Source organism: Lepidochelys kempii, chromosome 3, assembly GCF_965140265.1.
Source record: "Lepidochelys kempii isolate rLepKem1 chromosome 3, rLepKem1.hap2, whole genome shotgun sequence".
Taxonomy (NCBI): domain Eukaryota; kingdom Metazoa; phylum Chordata; order Testudines; family Cheloniidae; genus Lepidochelys; species Lepidochelys kempii.
Window position 1 is genome coordinate 82,746,804 of NC_133258.1, and position 12,844 is coordinate 82,759,647.

The 12,844-nt window shown below is 36.7% G+C and overlaps 1 protein-coding gene across 2 annotated transcripts in view; it reads left to right on the plus strand.

Moving 5' to 3' along the window:
- Positions 1-12,844, plus strand: part of AFG1L (AFG1 like ATPase) — a 136,082-nt gene that overhangs the window by 71,063 nt on the left and 52,175 nt on the right. For both annotated transcript variants that reach the window (XM_073336943.1, XM_073336945.1), the window contains one exon: positions 260-318. In XM_073336943.1, the coding sequence (XP_073193044.1) occupies positions 260-318 (59 nt within the window). The remainder of the gene's footprint in view (positions 1-259; positions 319-12,844) is intronic.

Here is a 12,844-nt window from a genome sequence, read left to right on the forward strand (position 1 = left end):
CAGTAGAGATTTAAATCTAATTTCACTGAATCCCTTTTGAGATTTTCTTGGGCTGTTCTGTTTTGTTTTGTTTTTTTCCCCCTTATTAAGAATGTAATGAATTTCATGCAGCAAAAGAATAGAAATCAATTTCAATTCCCTTTCATTCCTTTATCCGTCTAACAGCATAGAGCTTTATTTGCCAGATTTAAAGACAAGCTGGCATTATTATTAAGGGGCAAGGCTAAGTAGCAAAACTAGTACCAGTTTTCTCTTTCAGACCTCTATAAAAATGGGCTTCAGAGAGCTAACTTTGTACCATTCATCGCTGTGCTGAAGGTAAGGAAAGTCACTTGTTGAATGCTTTCTTTCTTTGCCTGTCATATTGATAATCAAGGGTTTGTACAGGATTACTTCAATCTTACTTCAGGAAAAATGCTTTATTTATTATGGCATTGAAGCAAATTGTAATGGGGGGGAACAACTTTTCATCTGTAACATTAATATCTGTATTTAATGGAAAAGCTGAACATGTAACAGGGCAAAATGTTAGCTTCTATAAGTAACATAGTAGAAAATATTTGTTTGGACAGAATTTTATTACAGCTGTGTATGTGCAAGTTGAGACTGTAATATTTCTATAATTGTTATAACAAATGTTGCTGCAATATTTTTTGACGTTTTAGATTTATCATGCTAGCATACTTTTCCCAAGCCAATGGCATTTTCTATAAAGATGTTATCTTAAAATGTAAGCACTCCATCAATGTAGGCTTTGCAACTGAAAAACTACACTAAGTAAAGGAATAGTTACTGGTACTCCTATATTTTCAGTTATATAATACGTAATTTTTTCAAGTTATCACATTGTCTACTTTTGCTTTTCATTTCATCTCTCATTTCTGCTCCCATGCACATGCTTCTTTCTTGCCTTGTCCCCTTCCTTCCCCCCCTCACCCCCCAATATGCTTTCCTTGTGACTTAATCCAGCTGATGAGGGGAGAAAAGGAACCTACTACCAATCTGCTTCATTCTTTCCTCCCTGCTTGTGGACATTTTTATTTTGCTTGTGGCTAGCATGTGGCTGGATTCAACCCCTTATTTCCAAGCTTTCCTTTACTGTGATGTCCATGGACACCTATACAAACAATATAAGAATTAGCACCATGTGATCATCCAGCTCTCTGCAGGCCACCAGCAAATGTGCCATGGAGCACAGTTTGGGAACCATTCTGCTACACCACCACTTTAATTGCTGGGTCTCATTGTTTCTCACTCAGAAAAATAATTGTTTCTCTGGAGTTTCTCTGGAATTCGACTGTCCCTCACTTTTTCAACATTCAAGTCCATCTTACGTTTAAATATATTTTCTCCTATGTAAAGTGGCTTTCTAAGTGGGGATGGTAAAGACTCCAGTACTACATGGCAAGGGGAACTTAAATTCTGTAGGAAGCTCCTTGACATCTGCATACTTTGGTATGACAAACTGGAAATTCTGCAACACCTTCATTTAAATTCAAAATGGAGGTTTTCATTGAGTTAAATATGAATAATGCAGTCAGTTGAGTAACCACTGGGGTTGGTTTGTTTTGATAATAAATAAAATGAATGTATGCAGTATCGACACTTTCAGGTTTTGGTATGGCACAGATTTTTTTTAATTCACAAAAGGTAACTGTATTGTAGAAATTGAGGGAAGGGAAGCTGGAGGTTTTGATATCTACGGATCAGTGGGAAGCAGTTTGGGATTGTGGGATGAATATATTAATTGGATATTTCTGCTAAAGTGATCAGCAGTGAAATAGTTAATAGTGGCTGGGATTTTTCAATGAGGCTTAAGGGAGTTAGACACTCAATTCCCATTAAAGCTTAATGGCAGTAGGACCCATAATTGTGTTAGGCCCCTTTGAAAATCCCATTCAGTGTTGACATTTAAACTTATCAGGCTTCAAAATTAACATCTCATTGAGATGAATGTGGCAGTTCACATGTCTCAGAATTACTGTTTCATGCTGTCAAGAAGGCAATGTTGAAAGGTTTTCTTCATAACCATAAAAGTTATAAACTCAATTAAAAATTAAAGCATGGGCCACGTCTACACTACAGCTGCTGCTGCAGCATAGCTACAGCACTGCAACTTATGCCGCTATAGCACCATAGTGTAGAGGCTTCCTACATCTACAGAAGGGGTTTTTCCATCAGTGTAGGTAATCCACCTCTCTGAGAGGCGGTAGCTAGGTCGATGGAAGAATTCTTCTTCTGTTGACCTAGCCACACCTATACTGGGGGTTAGGTTGACCTAACTACAGTGCTCAGAGTGTGAAATTTTTTACAGCCCTGAGCGATATATCTAGGTCAATCTAATTTTTATGTGTGGACCAGGCCTGAGATTCTCCAACACAATTCTGCAGCCAGAGGTATATTCTGCAGCAAATTCTGTGCTCCTAGAACATGCAGGGCCCTAATTCTTAGGAGTAATTGTAACTATATTAATTTCCTGAGCGGCAACACTGTGTTCAGCCTGCATCACTGGAACCTTTCCTTCATTTTGCCATTAATCAGTCTTTTCTCCTTGACCTTCTTTCATTCCTTACTGGGAGTGTGTATATGTGTATATACACATACACACACACACACACACACACATATTGCTGTAATTGCTGGGTTTATGGAATCTATCTTGCCAAACCCTTTATTTGTCATTTATCCTCTTTTGCTATCAAAAAAATGAATGACTACATGCCTTTAAACCAGATCACTATCCTGACTGTTAAAGTTATCTCAAGATTTTAGGCAGGACCTTACATATGGAATATTAAGAGATACCTTCTCCCTCCTGAGATTAGTTATTAGGGTAATCTTTGTGTTTTCGCTATTCTGTGTTCTTTGTATGTTTCATGTTACTTTGTTTTTAAATACTTCTGTAATTAAATCCATCTTTAATATTAGTTTAGTAAATGTTACAGTACTTGTAAATAATTTGGATCCCCCTTAAAATTTTAAAAGCAAATCATAGGAGGCTTATCAGGCAACGGGATTCTGTCCTCGATAACAAACACTGAACAACGGTAGCATTGTATATAAAGTAAAGAACGACCTTCAAAACTCATATTTTTAATACGGCACTTGTGGGAGCAGGACAGTCATTTTTTAAAATTGAATAAATTTAAAAATAAGACACACAAATTGTCTTAAGTGGTGGAATGCAGTTCAGAAGGTGTGGACATAAACTAATTTTTTGTCTGCCATAGGCTTTTACCATGACAATTTATTCCTCCCAAAAGCATGATGCTTGTATGTGAACTATATCATTGTATTCATCTACATTGTCTCATTATAACCACCATTTCCTGTTCATGTTCACAATTATGCTATTTAAGCTTTTAAAAAACACACACACAAATTAAACTGAAGGTGTTCCTTGAAATTTTCCATGACAATCTAACTTCAGGAGGAAAATATTAAATTGGTTGCTTACGAATGGTCTTCATCCTGACCCTATCCTCAACAGAGTCCACAGACCATGAGTTAGTTCATCCTCAGCCCCTCCCTAGGGTTTGGCTTTATGGATAATTAAAAAATAATAAAACATAAATTATCAGTCCTAACTGCATCTAGGAGTTCTCTCTGGGATCTCTTCTGTTCTCAATTCCCTTTACACACATAGAGCGTCTCCCAGTCTCACATATCCTGCTTGGAGCTAATTGGACTCACTTGCCACCATAACTCAGTAGTAATTAGCCTGAATCATAATGTAGGTTTTAGCGCCTGAATCCAGAATGACTCAGCAGAAGAGGCTTTAATTTCCTATACCAGGTTTTAGGGAGTGCTCTTTAGTGGGATGAAAATGGTATATTTCTGAAAAGAGCTGCTTCTCTTGAAATAGTGTCAATGTCAAACTGCCTGCTTTAAACCTCAATATGCTCAAGATGGAGTTGAGATTGGTGGGACGGAGAAACCACTTTGACTAATTGGAAGGAACTAGCTTCTCACCCTTTGAGAGTATCTGCCTCCGAGTTGTCAATGTGGTGTACGATTTAGGAGTTGCAATGCATTAGACACTGCTGCTCCTAGACACACTGATAGTAGTAGTGGCCAGAAATATCTTTTCCCATCTTTGGCTCATCAGCAAATTACCCTTTATTTTCAGATACAGACTTAACCCACATTCATCCTTTCTTTCATTGTCTCCAAGTTGTATAACTGCAATGCCTATGTTTTTTCATTCCTGAATCAGTTTTTGTAGGGTGAGCAAGAAGGCATATCAATTCAACACTAGTGATGCAGATTGGCTGGGCCCCAAGCTCGGGGAACAAGGGAAGCAGAGGTGGGTCGGGGAAAGATTTTTTTTTTAAGTAATTCACAAGATGTATACCTTTGGTATTTTATTTATATGCTTGTCTATCTTGCCTTTTTATATTGTAAACTCATCAGGGCTTGTATTTTCCATTGTGTTCATACAGCACCTAGCACAATAGGGCCCTAATCCTGATTTGGGTCTTCGGGAGCTACTGCAATAAAAATAATAAATAATATCTGGGCTTGATTACAAAGGCCATATACAAGCTCCAGTTAGTTCAATTTACGGGAGCCTGCTTCCCAAGTGGGATTGACCAATGAGATCACACTGTGGCAGTTCTTCATGGAGTGCACTTGGCTCCCTGTCCAATTCTGGATCCATTCTGAAATCCAGGTTCAATTTTCTAAAGCTGTCAGTAGGTTAAGACTTAGCTATTTCAGAGAATACAGAGTGAATGGCAACTCTCAGCTTAGCTGCGTTGTACAAGGATGCCATGGCTGAAACTCTGCAAGGTAGAGTATTCATTATAAAAGGGCTTGGTTTTCTACCACTGGAGATCAGGTTCAAACCAAATCTTGATGCTTTTAGAGTTTAGTGTAAAACCAGATTCTCTGAGCAAACCGAAAGATGGCTTCAGAAAAGCTCAACAACAAGAAACGACAGTCTTACTTTAAAATGTGATGTAAAAAAGGAAGGAGTGGGGAGTATCATCTGTTGGGGCAGAATTCCTTGTCTGAATTATGTGTCTGGCCTGTGGTGGTTAGAAATGAAAGCATTAGAAATAGAAGTCTGCATTGCTTAAATTTAAGTATCTATTTTCAAAAATCTATTGGCTGATTTTACACAGTCCTAAAATGAAACAAATATAAGGTGGGGGAGGGGACATTTTTGTCCAGTGTTACCTCCTCCATGATCCTGCCCCTCTTGTAGGTGTATGGATTGCAGAGAAAAAATTGTTGCTAAATATTCATATAGATTTGTAATCTTCCACCAATCAGATTGCTTCTTCAGTCCATACCATTTTTTAAATATAATATACCACAGATATGAAATATTTTGGTGAAAATCCCTTAATTCCATAGTTGCATACATACTTTTCTAAGGTGCTGTTAGTTTTGGGGCCTTCTAAAGTAGGCAGGTATGGGACAAAGTTTCTTCACATTCACAAAAATTTCTTAACAGGCACGGCTTACTTGATTCTCACAAACAAGTGCTCAGCTTCAGTTTCCAAATGCTTTGAGAATGCAGGTACTCCACAAATTGTTAAGGAGCCTAAGTACCTAGTGATTTAGTCTGAAAAATTTCCAGACATTTTTACAGAGATAATTTACATGTAGAGTTGTAACCAATACTTTAAAAACTTGATGACATAAGATCTAAAGTGAGTTCTTGTTTTATTAGCAGGAGAGGTGAAGGGATTCTTTAATACATGGTTTGGCAGTAGTTCACCAATTTTTTTCATTCTGCAGGCCACTTAGTAAAAGAGAGATCCTCTCATGGACTATTGCCCTTTCCAACAACCTAATCCCCCTCTGTTTGGTTCAACATTGAATTCTTTGGACCAGCAGGAGGGGCTCCTTGGACTATTGGTGTTCTACGAACCGTACTTTGATGTGCAAAAATACTATCAATAAATAGTGATTCTCAACATCCAAAGATTTCTTGTAAAATGCTATGTAAATTACAATCACACAGTGCAATTTCATCATATAGCTAAAATATTTTCTCTGTCAAGTTTATTATTACATACAATAAAGCTACTATTAATACTAAAAATAAGCAATTCTGAAGCATTGGTATATCATTGACAGGTACAGTTTTAAAGTAATATCTTGAACTTTGACTGAGCATATCTTTTAAACTGAAATAAAACAAAATATAAACCAGATATCCATAATTGGTGGTATTTATAAGAGATTAAACCACTATAAGATTTCTTTCAGTTGAATCATTTTTTTATTTCCTTGTTTGGGGTCAAAATAAATCAATATTTCATTTTTTTTTAAATTATTTTTGTTTAAATAATTCGATGCTAACCACAATAACCTGCTTTCAGAATGACAGGAGTGGTACTGTTCAATATCACTTTTTGCAGCATTGGTTGGTGGTGATATAGTGATACTTAGGTTGCTTCAGTTATTCTATAGGGTTTTCATATTAAAATGTACATCTGTTCTTACAAAACCATCTTCAGAGCAATTTAAAAATATTTATCAGCTGACTGTATTTTTTTGGTTTTGGTTCAGAGAAATGAAGGTGTTTAAAACTTAACCAATTTAAAACTCTTAGAGAGATCTGTAGGTTTTACATTTCATATAAAGGAATTGGTAGATATAACTTTTTTTTTTTAATTGTGTGCTGTACTTTGTCCATCCATCTGTGATAGGAACACACACATTTGTTGATTGGCTGATCTGCCAATTTGTTTTTAAAAAAAGTCATTTTGCTGATTAAATTGATTTGTCAGCTTGTTCCATTCTAATGCTGTGATAGCTCAGGAGCTTTCAGTACATTGAATAGTTAAAACCTGCTTTTGAGGTCAGTGTCAGCCACTCTGACCTCTGCTGAACTGTCACCTGAGTCAGAACTGGGGGGGATTAATTCTTTGATATTGTAATGGCTTTGCTTATCAATTGACTTCTTCATTACTGAAGATGTTAGGCCTTTTGTTTCCCTTCTTATTATGTAACCAAGCAAGCTCTTAAGTAGAAGGTACTTTTTTTGCGAGGTGTGGAAGTGCTTATTTTATTTTTGTGAAGTATATCTGGTAATCAAATGGATAAAAATAACTTCTTCATCTACAATGTAGTCATGAATTACTGTGCTTAATATCAGAATTGTTTGAGGACAGTTTTTGTTTATGACACAGATTAGTTTTCAAAGAACATTTTAACAAGTAAAACACATTGCATCCAGATTACTGTGTGCCTGATTAGAGGTTTACAGTTTTGTTCTAAATACTTTCAATAAGTGTATGTGTGCATGTGAGAGAATGTGATATATAAAATATTTACAGGCAAGGATTGTTTAATTGTATTTATGTAGTTCAAAGACATTTTAGGGATTATAATATTCTTGTGATCTATTCATTGCATTGTAGATACTATGAACTATATAATATTACAAGCCTTTTTTCAAGTCATATCTGACATTCCACCCCTCCCCCGGCAGTTTGTTCAAATACAGACTCCTAGGTTTTATCACCCAAGGGTAAATATAATTGCTACTGTAGCTGAGTCTTGTGTTCTTTTTCTTTTTTCCCCTTAAATCATAATGGTTTTCCTCAGTTCTGTTTCAGCGAATGAATTCTTTGATTAAAATGGGCAAATCAAAGTATATTACAGATATGTTATCGTTAGTTCTTGATGTAACAGGATAAATTAGTTTAATTACACGTGGCAGTTTTCTTTGCTTGTGATGTAATGTGAAATAAGGTCCTCCCTCTCCCCAAAAAAGCCCGAGCCAATTAATAAAGCTTTTAAGCTCTTTGTCACAGGCCACCATGGAGGTCTGCAGAGAAGAACTTTAATCCAATAAACATTTCATTTAGATCATGAAAAGAAAGCTTGAGGAGAAGCTCCTACAAGAGAGGGTGTTACCAGTGATTCTAACCATGAAGAGATGTGAGGAATTTGCCAAATTAACCAAGAGACCTTCATATTTAACACATAAACGTGTCAAAACTAATAATAGAATAATTTAATTTGAGTTGAACCTTATATTGTGAAAATTGTAAAAAGCCACAACTGTTTTCTTCAAAGACTTCACTGTTGAGCTGGATGGACAGGGCAAGGGGAGGTTGTGAGAAACCCAGATAGCAAATAACACTGGCCGAAGTTGGTGGGGGAAAAAAGGAATAGATAATTAGGTGTAATTAGTCTGTATGAATTGTTGTCTCCCTGCCCTTGGCTTGAATAAATTTAGAAGAAAAAACCCTACTGGTGAAAATGCTTTGATGTAAGAAGAGTCATTGTGGTTTGGCAGCATAAAGGCAGTGTTTTATACTTCTTACATAATGGTTGTGATACAGAAAGAGTGAATGGACTCTGCACCCCCCAGTCTGCTTTACAGCAAGGACTTTTGGATTCTCTTGAAACAAAATGCATCAGAAGTTTTCAGCTGTGGGTAATGAGGTAGTGGACCTCATCAGAGCTAAGCGTAAGCCATCTTTAGCCTTTGTTTAGATCTTAATCGCATTTTTTTTATTCTGGGAAATCTAGTTTCTTAAATCAACACTCCTTTCCCCCCCCCTCCGTGCCAGCAGCTCTTGCAAGAGCAAAGGCTAATACTAGGGAAAGAAATAAAATGAGAATTTAAAAAATAAAAAAAATCATAACATGGTGAGCCAACTTTATCGTTAGTGTAACTTCATTAAAGTATACAGAATTATACCAGGAATTAATTTGTAAATTATTACACTTCTAATCTAGTATGAGATATTGCTAGGGTTCTGTCTTTCAGCAAACCACTGCTTATTATTTAAAGACTGTTAAGAACCATTAGTAATAACAATAGTTGGGGTGGTGTATGTATGCACATACACAAAATATATGTAGGTTTAAAGCAACATGTAAGATTTATGATGTATACTCGGAGACAGGGTGACCTTCAAAAGAGTAAGGTGAAATAGAGCTGTTTAATTTAGTGTTGTTTCTGTTGCACACAGCTTGTTCTTTATCCTTCTTCTCCCTCTTTCAAAAGGCTGGAAAAAGTAAGACATTTTGTGCCCAGCCACATGCCCCATTCCCCCTCCCACATATAAAAAACATTTTGTTTAGTTTCAAGATCTGAAATATTATACATCATAGTGAACATCAGAATCTTATATGTTACACCCATTTCCCATTGTTTGAAATTTAATTATTTACTGGATACTGTATTTATAGACATTTATAGACAGGGTTTAAAATCATTTGTAGCAAGATTCTAAAATGAATTGTGTGTTCTCCTGCAGTAGCTAGAAGTGTTTATTTTTAATCACTAAAATTATAGGGCCACACCCTAAACTGATACTAAACTGGGAGGAGTGGTAGATACGCTGGAGGGGAGGGATAGGATACAGAAGGACCTAGACCAATTGGAAGATTGGGCCAAAAGGAATCTGATGAGGTTCAATAAGGATAAGTGCAGGGTCCTGCACTTAGGACGGAAGAACCCAATGCACAGCTACAGACTAGGGACCGAATGGCTAGGCAGCAGTTCTGCAGAAAAGGACCTAGGAGTGACAGTGGACGAGAAGCTGGATATGAGTCAGCAGTGTGCCCTTGTTGCCAAGAAGGCCAATGGCATTTTGGGATGTATAAGTAGGGGCATAGCGAGCAGATCGAGGGACGTGATCGTTCCCCTCTATTCGACATTGGTGAGGCCTCATCTGGAGTACTGTGTCCAGTTTTGGGCCCCACACTTCAAGAAGGATGTGGATAAATTGGAGAGAGTCCAGCGAAGGGCAACAAAAATGATTAGGGGACTGGAACACATGAGTTATGAGGAGAGGCTGAGGGAGCTGGGATTGTTTAGCCTGCAGAAGAGAAGAATGAGGGGGGATTTGATAGCTGCTTTCAACTACCTGAAAGGGGGTTCCAAAGAGGATGGCTCTAGACTGTTCTCAATGGTAGCAGATGACAGAACGAGGAGTAACGGTCTCAAGTTGCAGTGGGGGAGGTTTAGATTGGATATTAGGAAAAACTTTTTCACTAAGAGGGTGGTGAAACACTGGAATGCGTTACCTAGGGAGGTGGTAGAATCTCCTTCCTTAGAGGTTTTTAAGGTCAGGCTTGACAAAGCCCTGGCTGGGATGATTTAACTGGGAATTGGTCCTGCTTTGAGCAGGGGGTTGGACTAGATGACCTTCTGGGGTCCCTTCCAACCCTGATATTCTATGATTCTATGATGTAAATCTGTGTAATTCCATAGATTTAATCTCAATGATTTTCCTGTTAAACTACTCAGATTAAAGAGAAAATGTTTCTATCACAAGTGTAAGAAGACCCATATTACAAATTCTGTTTGTCAACACGTAACTGCCTAGATTTTTGTTGTCTATTTAGAATAACAATTTTAAAATATCATAAATAAGAATTGCATTTGTCATACATGATCAGTCTTAACTACAACAACTCAGTCCAATTGTTTTTGTATTATTTAAAATGCAAAATCTGACCAAGGTAACATTTTGAAAATTGTCCACAAAATTTATTTTTTCTAGTGTTTTTAAAGTTGTATTAGGAATGATGCTTCTAGCACCACTGTAGTAACCTGCAATGTTGTATCATTCCACAGTTATTGAAAAATAATAGGAAAAACCCTGTGAAGAAAGTAGCATTTCATTTAACCCTTTTGAAGCATTGTGCCATTATACATTACAAGTAGTCTTTTGTACTTGAAGTTGATTTGAGCTGTGAAAGGCAACACCTGAATATCTCACAAGACTAAATAATTATGGCTGATTGTGTTTTTCAGGTATAGGTCACAGGAAATTCACTTAGGGTAGAATATGTACAAAGCTAAGAAATATGCAGATTTTCTGTTGTAGGATTGTGTAAAAATTATTTACAGTTAATACTTGCATAAAGGTTAGAAAGGTTGATGAAGTGATATTTAGTTTTGCTTTACTATTCACTGCATGTCAGAATGTAATTATGACTGATTCATGAAACTGTCTTAGAAACGAACCATCTTTATTAAAATGCTGATCAAGATAAGAGCTGACAGTAATAAAGAATAGAACATTTTAGTCTTGTTGCTTTTGAATGATTGCTAATTACCCCAGAGGTCATGTATAGTGCTTGGGAGGATTCATTGACATTATTTCTTTTAAGTCTACTGTTTCAATAGCATCTGAACATGAAGACGAAAACTGAGTGCATATCGAACAAGACTTTGATCAAGTTTTTTATGCCATGAAATACCTGACGATTCCTCTTTCCTGCTTTTGTTGTTGTAAATTTAAATTCTTAGGAGTCTAGACAGCAGAGTATTAGGAGCGCTGAAAATGCGGTATATTCGTTTAACAGGACTAACCTTAAGTATAAGCAATGCAAGTAACCATTGCTTCTCAGGGTCCTGCATCCCATACATGTTGTGTAACTCATGGCCTAGTTCTATCTCCTTCAGAAGCTGGCCCAGAGAGAAACCAGTATACTGCCAGCATACCCTCTCTCTCTCTCTCTCTCTCTCTCTCTCTCTCTTAACAGGACAAGGGATGGTGTTAACTTACGGTCCAATTTGCCCCACCTAACTTCAAACAGCTGGAGGAGCAGGTCTTATAAATCATAAGGCCTGCTTGACTAACTCTAAATCCTGAAATAAGATGGTGATTGGCATTAGCTGAAAACTTCAAGACCATCCATTGTAACTAGTCTAATGTTAATCATATATGGTGGCTCAGAAAACAAATGTGTTCGTTAAACATACTATGTGCCTACTTAAGAAAGTATTATTGTTTTACTATAGTTATGAATTATTTGGAATGATTTCCATTCCAGTGGTGTTCTTCAGAAGGAGAAGTGTCTGTTAGCCTTTTTCTGATATCCCTCAGTTAAGAATTTTAAAACCCTCAAATAAAACTCTTGCTTTTAATTAGACACTTGATATGGGTCAATTAATGAAAATACCAAGGAAACCAGAAAAGATAACAGACTGTGGCCAAGAAAAGTAAAACTACTGTTTTTTGTAATAGTGATGGAAGACACCCACAATACGTTTATGCATTCCATCATAAGGGAGAGTGTTTTTTATCCCTTGGTGGGGAGGAGAATGATTAATGAAAATTCTTGTTGTTGGATAATTTGACGGAAGGAGGGATTTTCAGTCGTCATGAATAGCCAGGGAAGTCTAAATCAGTTGTGCAGTCTTGTTACTGTTGGATACTTGTTTGGACGTCATGTAACGTGAAGGAGTTAGCTAGAGAGGATATACTTGAAAAGGGAAGATTGAAGTCTAAAACAGTAGTTGTTGATCCTTTCATTGAGAAAATTCTGTTGGAATTGCACTTCTCAGGCTCAGCTTGCCCTTGGTTATAAACAGTTGGTGTTCATATATATTTCTTTTTAAAATTAATTATGGTGTATGTATGTGTAAGTGTAATAGCTGATTATATAGCATTATGAGTCTGAGAACAGGAGAAAAGATCTTAATCTTAGCTCACTTCAGTAGTATGAAGCAGTCCTTGCCATCAGATGTATTTGTGAAAGCAGGTTTCTGCCAAGTTAGTTGGCAGAAGCAACTGATTGTATGGAATTTTGTTCTCTAATGGTGCTGTAAAAGAGAGTGCACTCTATCCATACAACTGCATCCTAGTGGAATAGTAGCAGAAAAAGTGATTGCCATGAAACAAAATACCATGACTTCATATTAGTTAACTTGAAATTTAGAATGTAACTCTGGTTATTTTACACAATAGTAGGAACAGTACCAGGTTCTTTAAAACATTTCTTTTTTTTATTTCCCATTTCTTATGATTCCCCATCCCTAAGATACTCACAATTTAGGACATATTGGAGTAGTTCAGAACAGTGATGGTAACTTATACTCTTTAGCCCCTGGTGCTGCAAACACATATACATG